Source organism: Nicotiana sylvestris, chromosome 3, assembly GCF_000393655.2.
Source record: "Nicotiana sylvestris chromosome 3, ASM39365v2, whole genome shotgun sequence".
Classification (NCBI taxonomy): domain Eukaryota; kingdom Viridiplantae; phylum Streptophyta; class Magnoliopsida; order Solanales; family Solanaceae; genus Nicotiana; species Nicotiana sylvestris.
Window position 1 is genome coordinate 203,875,957 of NC_091059.1, and position 7,898 is coordinate 203,883,854.

At 35.5% G+C, this 7,898-nt stretch overlaps 1 protein-coding gene across 4 annotated transcripts; it reads right to left on the reverse strand.

The window, feature by feature from the left end:
• Positions 1–410: 410 nt before the first annotated feature.
• On the reverse strand, positions 411–6,855 carry LOC104221852 (carbon catabolite repressor protein 4 homolog 5-like). Of its 4 annotated transcripts, none has more exons than XM_070171387.1 (14): positions 6,406–6,853; positions 6,117–6,280; positions 5,831–5,896; positions 5,677–5,729; positions 5,369–5,450; positions 4,677–4,723; positions 4,457–4,538; positions 3,415–3,507; positions 3,300–3,332; positions 3,116–3,192; positions 2,853–2,946; positions 1,982–2,067; positions 1,790–1,874; positions 411–935 (listed from the first exon to the last, which is right to left on the reverse strand). In XM_070171387.1, the coding sequence occupies exons 1-14, from the start codon at positions 6,815–6,817 to the stop codon at positions 867–869; spliced, it is 1,443 nt and encodes a 480-aa protein (XP_070027488.1). In that variant the 5' UTR covers positions 6,818–6,853; the 3' UTR covers positions 411–866. The 4 variants fall into 4 exon arrangements, with proteins under 4 accessions (XP_070027488.1, XP_070027487.1, XP_070027490.1 ...); XM_070171386.1 differs by having other exon boundaries at positions 729–935; positions 2,853–2,958; positions 6,406–6,854; XM_070171388.1 differs by lacking the exon at positions 1,790–1,874 and having other exon boundaries at positions 804–935; positions 2,853–2,958; positions 6,406–6,854.
• Positions 6,856–7,898: the final 1,043 nt, after the last annotated feature.

The following is a 7,898-nucleotide window of genomic DNA, read 5'->3' on the forward strand; positions in this document are numbered from 1 at the left end:
CCCTGTCACATAAGGACATCCAGCCGTGTATTTAGAACAGAACCTTAAGGGGTCGTTTGGTTGGAATATGGCTTATGCCGGTATAAGTTATGTTGAGATAAGCTATGATGGGATTGTTGTTTATTCATTGTTTGGTATGTTGTATTAAAAAAGACAATTGCATAATTTCTAAGAAGAAGGTATAAATTATACCGGTGTTAATTACCCCACCCTCTATAAGTTATAAGTTATCCCGGTGTTATTTATACCGGTGTTAATTACCCCACCCTCTATAAGTTAAAAGTTATCCCGGTATTAAAATTAACACCGGGATAACTTAAACCTGGTTTGCTAACCAAACAGAGTATTAAGGTGGTATTAAATTTTTATACCACCCATATACCTTCTTATACCTCATACCAAACGACCCCTAAGAGAAAAATCATTTATATTTCCTGTGATCATCAGAACAGAGACAACATACAAAAAGTTGTTTGAACCACATGTCATGATTTTATTTCATATCTATTACTAAGAAAGCTGATTCCCTCGTTCATAAACCTTGCCATATGAAACAAAATTCGTTCAGAACCACGATTAGATGAATCACAAGATTGTGAACTAGGATAAGAGGTCTCCACTCCTCGCAAATCCTTTGCGTCCAACTTACTATGTTCCTCCTTGTCCTCAGTTCCTTTGTTTGCACTAGGATCTTACATGCACCTGAACTGAAAAGCTTATCGTTGCAGTGTCTGGATGCTGAGTGGATACACGGAGCTGCATTTCAAAGTGCAAGCACCACTGCAGCATAACTTCATCAAGGTCACCCTGCGGCCTGCCGCATGGTATTTCATGCTTCTAGGAAGAAGTTGGATGGGAAGGACTGGTCAAGTCTCACTGCCTCCATCAGTAAAAGCCAGTTCGCAAACTAGAGCAAGATGATCACTTCCCCATTTCTGCAGGAAAAATAAACTTGAATATACCATGATGCTTAGTGATGCAAAAAAAAAAAAAAAATTGGAAAATTTAATCTTAGCAAAAATCAGTACTTCTGGAGTGTCTACATGATCCCATATCTTTTTTTTAACATGATCTCATATCCTTAAAATAGGATATCAGCGAAATCATAACCCTAACTTCCAAGAAAGTATGATATTATAGAAGAGTGAACTGAAACTTGCCAGCAAGTTTCATGGGAAAAGGAAGAATACTTAGGAATTAGGATATGGCCTTATAGTGTTACTAGTATTTAACAAAATCAGTCGTGGGAGATAATATACCCTGACCAGTCATTTTCTTCCCCGAACATTTTGTAGCACTAATTTTGTAGTGCACAAACATGTAAGAGGTCCCTGCCGATGTACAGGTTATATTATCAGCTATAATGAACTTATTAATTCATTTCTTCTGCAGACACTGCTATAAACTAAGTGATTATTCTCCAGTAAAAGGAACTCACTAAAATTTTACCGGTGTTGGTTAGTCACTCAAATTAGTAAATTGGTTACACTGATGAACCACGAGTAAATGCAAACTAGCAGAATGCCATCCATATAATTGCTGCAGCTTGTGCATGGCCGACATATACGGTTCGTCAAGGTGATTTTAGGAAAAACGGTGATCTCTATAATAAAAAAATAAAAAAAGAGGGGCAAATGGCGATCTCATCCCCATCTTCCAAGTTCAGCCATAGGATACGGGAAAGTTTTAGCATTGTTGTAACTTCTCAGAATGCACCTTCCAACATATCATATCCTCCTCAGAAACAAAGCACTTAAATGTTTTCCATAGTAGTCATAGCTTAATATACCTTACTAGGAAGCCCTCTTGTTCTGCTTAAAACATCAATAGGTAAGGTATCAAGAACTCTTACTGGAACAAAATCTGTTGTGTGCCTGTAGAACCTCACAATGTTTTAAAAGAAAAAAAATACCATTGACATATGAAAGAAATTCTCAATTTCAGGTAAGTTTATCCACTGCTTCTCTAAAGTAAAGAGTACCATATATAGTCAACAGTCCCCATAAACTTGGAGTGATATGATGTCACCAAGGGTTCTCCAGAGTTGTCCCTGGTTCCAGAGCTTCCCTAAATATTAAAAATACGAAGACATCACCTATAAGAAACATGGGACTAAAGCTCTAAAAACTGAAACCTGTTTGCTAAAGGCAAAACAATAAGCAGATAACAAAACTTTTGGGAGAGAAAAAGATTTAACTTGGGGTTCCAACTTGGGCTCATTTAGAGCATGTATTTGTATTTCTACAGAAAACTGCTAAGATGAAGCGCAAAAGCACCACCAATAGTGAAAAGACAACAGAAGTAAGCAAGAGCAGGGAAAAAACTGCTCCCGCCGCCTTCACACAACCCCCCCCTCCCCCCTCCCCCTCCCCCCAATCATGTGTACAGTGAAAGAAAAAGAGGGGACAGAAAACAAAAGGAGAAGAATAAGAATGAAAAAAAGAGAACATGAAGAATAATAAGATAAAGGAGTCTGTCCCCACCATAAATCATAGCCTGAAACTCTTTTGCCCAGCTTTTCTTTTTCATGCTCTTCTTTTTTCCAGTTATGGTTTGCCGTTTCCCCCACCTTTTGACCTTGTGACAATTCTCTTTTTTTTTCCCCACCCTTTATTTACTTTCAATCTCGAGGGGAAATACACCTTTCTGCTCTAAATTTTAACAGTAATTGATTAAAGAATTTAACAGAAGAGGCTAATGGAATCCAAGGTTTAGGCAATACCCATTTTCTTTTCTTTTTAAAAAGATTTTAACAAATGAAAATATATGTCACAATCAATTAAATAATGGCAGAGATTCAATAAATAAATAAAAAGTATAAGCAGGGAAAATTTTGCAAGAAGACAACATACAGGAACTCCAGCATAGGCACTGCGCAGCTGTAATTGATGTATCAGGTGACTAGCTCCTGTCCCGGTAGCAAGCCTTAGCTCCTCATCACTCCATCTATAAATAAAGCTGTTCAACGCTTATAGCATTTCATTTATGAGCAAGTAATACTCAACAAGTGAAAGATACATTAGCCACTTATTGTTAAAGTTAAGAACCATTGGTCATTTGAAATTGGTAAGGCATCTATTAGGTGTGCATAAATTAGAGAGAACACATAAAGAACCTTGACTTGAAGCTTCTATTTTGCAATGGATATATTTGGCCAGAAATTTGCTTCCGTTCATGCATTTGGATGTCCAACTGTTCCAAATGCAAAGTGATTTAGAGAAAGTAAAATATTTAAATTTGAAGAAGGTAAACCAATGTGCAGAACATAAAACTCACAAAGTTGTGTAGCTAGGACTCACCTTACTTGAAGTCAAAAACTGATACATTGCACTCTGAGCAACAATAAACAGAAAATTAGACCTGCAAGATTCAATATAACATTTCCAATGTTTCAGAGTAAGTAAATTAAATTACCTGGGGCATACTATTAAGATCTCCAGCAAGCACAACTGGTATATCACCCCATTCTAGTGATAGCCTTTGGGCACTCTCAAGAAACAGTCTCACCTATAACATTAAATGTTATGTTGCAGTGATCAAGAAACAGTCTAACCTATAACATTAACCAACGTTATTTAAAAAATTCCCTGATAAATAAGAAGTTTTTGACTGAATTTTTTTTCCATAGTTCAAGATTGACCAACAGGAACATTGTCTATTTCCAATAAGTCTAGGTAAGACTTTGACGCATTTCAAGTTGACTGGTTATTCCTAGTTCTCTGGAACTTTATCACTACAAAATCACCCTTCGAACCGTATAAGATTTAGTTCAGAAAATTTTAATTTTCACCTGGAAAGTGAAAAAGTCCAGAAGAAGCAAAATAAACGAGGCTAGTCCTACGCAAGCCTTAATTAAGAATGCTACAAGAGATGTTATAGGACATGAAACGCGTACAAAACCTGGACTTCTTTTGAACATAGGTTTATGCAAAATGTATTGCATAAGTACGAGGGGCAGAGAAGGGATGCAGATATCGCCAGGCAGGTCTAGAGCAAATTGTTGGTCCTGGAACCAAACTCAGTAACACCACTACCCTTTATTAAGAAGGCACATGTAAATAGGCATCACGTAAAACTGCTATAAAGGATGTGAAGCTTTCTAGGAATGAATTGAAGCTAGACCTCACTCCAGCAGAGGAGATCAATAATGTCATACTTCTCAAAATGGAAATTTGCTATTAACTTCCCAAGCATTAGAAGAGAGACAACATTCTGGAAGAAATACCATGCAGGCATGGCGCACAAGCAAATCAATTGATATGTGATGGTTTTTGTTCTTGGCAGGAAGAGTTTTTTTTTTTTTTTTTTTTGGAGGGGGGGGGGGGGATATGGAAAATTGGTGCCGGCAGATAAAAGGAAAAAAAAAACTACAGATAAGCGATGGTCCATCAAGTCTTTAGTGACAATGCTATTACCATGAAACAATTGAATGTTAGTTGTTGCTGAAAATATATACCTGCCCCAACTTAATGTCTCCACGGTTGGGGTTGAAGAGTACATGAATATTGCCAACCACAAAGCTTCGTGATGATATACTCCTACACAAAAATTTGGACAACCATAACCAAACAGATTAAAAAGAATTAAGAGGTAAAACTTACACAAAATAATGCAAAAATTGGCAATTTTTAAAAGTTCAACATGATGAGAATGATGATAAAATAGAGCAAACTTACTCCGAATTTGAAGCACCCATATCCTTACTTGAGTTCTTCACGTTCATCTGAAAAGTTGATACAAATAACTACAGATCAAAGTAGGCTCCAGCTGAATATTAGAGTAAAATTAACTCTTTGCGACCATCTTGTAATGTGCAGGGGAAACAGAAGGAAGACTTGCATGGCAATCAAAGAAGTATCCTATAACGTCCATCTCAAGCACAGACAACAAATGACGAACCCATCTATCCCTTTATTCATAACATATGCAGCTTGGGTAGAGTGCATGCATGTCATAACGCCACGCTGCTATTTTTTCGCAAGGATGGGGCATTTTGGGGGAGGGTTGACTAAGGGAGCGAGACACTAGACTTACCTCTGATATTCAGAAGCCTCTTTTTTAATAATTAGTGTGTCTGATATCATGGAAGCTGAACACGAAGTTGTGTCAACGAGATGGTAAATCCATGAAACAGCATGTATTTCTGAAATATCAGCACATTGCTTTGTTTGATCAACTGATTTACTAACAATCTAAAGCAACCTTCTTATAGTAGGTTAGTACTTAGTAATTATTAGGATCATAAGAAGTAATTATTAGGATCATAAGAAGTATTTAGAAGTAAGAGATAATGTTATACTAATACACTTAGAGCATAAACAACCAAATAGACTTTTTTAATTTAAAATATAATGCATAGCAGGTTTACCTTGAAAACACAAAGTTGGCAAACATTATTGCGTAGATCAAACTTCTGGAATTCTATGCTCTCCTCGTGCAGAAGGTCAAATCTGTAACCAGATATATATTTGTAATATGAGCGAGTAGAATTAAATTGGATAAGCTAATAGGAAAAGCTCAAAGCAGTAGGTTTTCAATTTCCATAGAAAATAACCAATATTGATAAGCGAAAAACAAAGCTTTTAGCAGTAGATCTTCATATCCCATAAGAAGAATCCACAGCTTACTAAGCAACAGCAAAATCAAAAAGAAATTAAGAAAAAATCAAGGCCATACAGTTCTCTGTTCCAAAATATCGCACAACCATCACATGCATCACCTGTACGAGCCTAGTAAAGGGAAAAGAAAAGACACATTCGATTCAATATGTGATAAAAAAGTTCAACATACAAACCATCCCTAACGAATTTCAGCCATAATTATAATGCACCTGATAAACCCCTTTGAAGCCCTCTTTCTGGAGGAGATAATCTAAATCATCATAACAATCAACCTCCTGCGGGCATACGAGTACAAGTAAGTTTCTCTAAAAGGCCGCACATCTTCACAAAGTGTTTAGCAAGTAATGCACTCTTTCTTTCTAAGAAGATAATGAAACAATAATTTCATTTGCAATGTTATTTATTTCTTAGATTCTCAGCTCCATCCCCCCCCCCCCCTTCCTTTTTTGATGAATAAAGATACTGAAAGTTAGAAACTCTGAAATTAAAACTTACCTGGAAACACATTATACCCGGATTATATTCTCTAATTTCCTTGCGAATAAGCCGCTTGCGGTAGTCCCAATCCAAATACTTTGGAGCAACATTGTGGTATAGATCCTCATGGTTAGCTGCATTTTTTACCCCTAGTATATTATACGACATAAAAACAACTCTATCTGCAAAACCAAGGTGACTATTCAGACAAAACAAAAAAGGCAATGCACTTGCCAAATTAAGAAAACAAACAATATTAAATATTTGGATTGTAACAAAAGAAATTTCTTACATAGTCGTAACTAACCTAGATATGGGGAAACATCGTGAGTAGAATAAACCCACTTGCGCTTATCCTCTGCACTCGTCCTCTTTGATTTTCCTTTATGCCGTTTTTCTTTGCGCCTATTGTACGAATAAGTGGAGGAAGTTGCATATGTACGGGTATAAGAAGTGGAAGTATGATTCAGGGTTAGGGTTTCAGTTTCAGTCTCAGTTTGACGTATTGTTACTCTTTGCTTCTTTTTGCTACGGTGTTGACCGACGTCGAATTGACTAGTTCTACTTCTCTTTGAAGCGGAAGACCGAGAAGGTTGCTCCGCCGGTGGGTATCTTCCGTCGCCGATTCGGCCCATGTTGCCGGGAGATTTGAATTTTGGCGGCGCGTACGGCGTACTTAACCCTTTATCGGACGAATATGTGAAACGTGAAAGATGCATAAATATGCCGTATGCTACAATTGACCCTATATTTTTGCATATTAGAATGGTTTAGTTTTGACAAAAAAACAAACCAAATCAACTATATTAATAGCTTGTTTGGCCAAGCTTATTTTTTGCCAAAAGTGTTATTTTTTTTTTTTTGCCAAAAACACTTTTGGCCAAGCTTTTGGAAGGTAAAAAATTGCTTTTGAGGAGAAGCAGAAGCAGTTTTGGAGAAGCAGAAAAAAGTAGATTCTCTCCAAAAGCACTTTTTTGAGAAGCACTTTTGAGAAAAATTACACCTAGAAGCAGTTTTTTAAAGTTTGGTCAAACACTAATTGCTACTCAGAAATGCTTTTCAAACTAATTAGTCAAACACAAATTGTTTCTCACCAAAAGTACTTTTGAGAAAAGTACTTTTGAAAAAAAAAACACTTCTCAAAATAAGCTTATTTTTGCAGCTTGGCCAAACGGGCTATAATTTGGATTGGTTCGGTTTGCTGGGTTTTTTTTGGATTTTTCGGGTTTTTTTGTTAAATAAATATTATTTTAATATTACTTCGTTAAAATTATAGATAAAGTTTTGATAAGTGAATATATGTTTAGTAAAAATTAAAAACTAACAAATATATGATTTAGTAAAAATATTCTTATGAGAGAATTTTTTTTGTAACATATGATAGTTATTTTTTTAGTCGTCTAACAATAATTTTTCATTGATGTACGCTTTCAAGGTTAACCGAACTTAATAATTAAGCATAAAATCAATCTAAAACATAAATAATGATATGTTGTTCTATTTAATTTTAAAATTATTAAACTGCCATTTTAAATTCGAAAAAAGGTATAAGAATTTAATAGATTTTGACATATGAATATGAAAGAACAAAGAGATTGACCAAAAACATTTTGTTATCTTTTTTATTTCTTGGTTCGAAATCTTTCCTGCTCGTTTAAGATTGAGTTTAGAATAAGATATAGAACATTAAGTCTAGAAAATTCAACAAAAAGGTTTTGCTTCTTTTATTTCTCTTTTCTCATCGGATTAGTCATTAAGGTAAAAAAAAAGAGAGAACGTTAGTTTATTTAGTCTATTCTC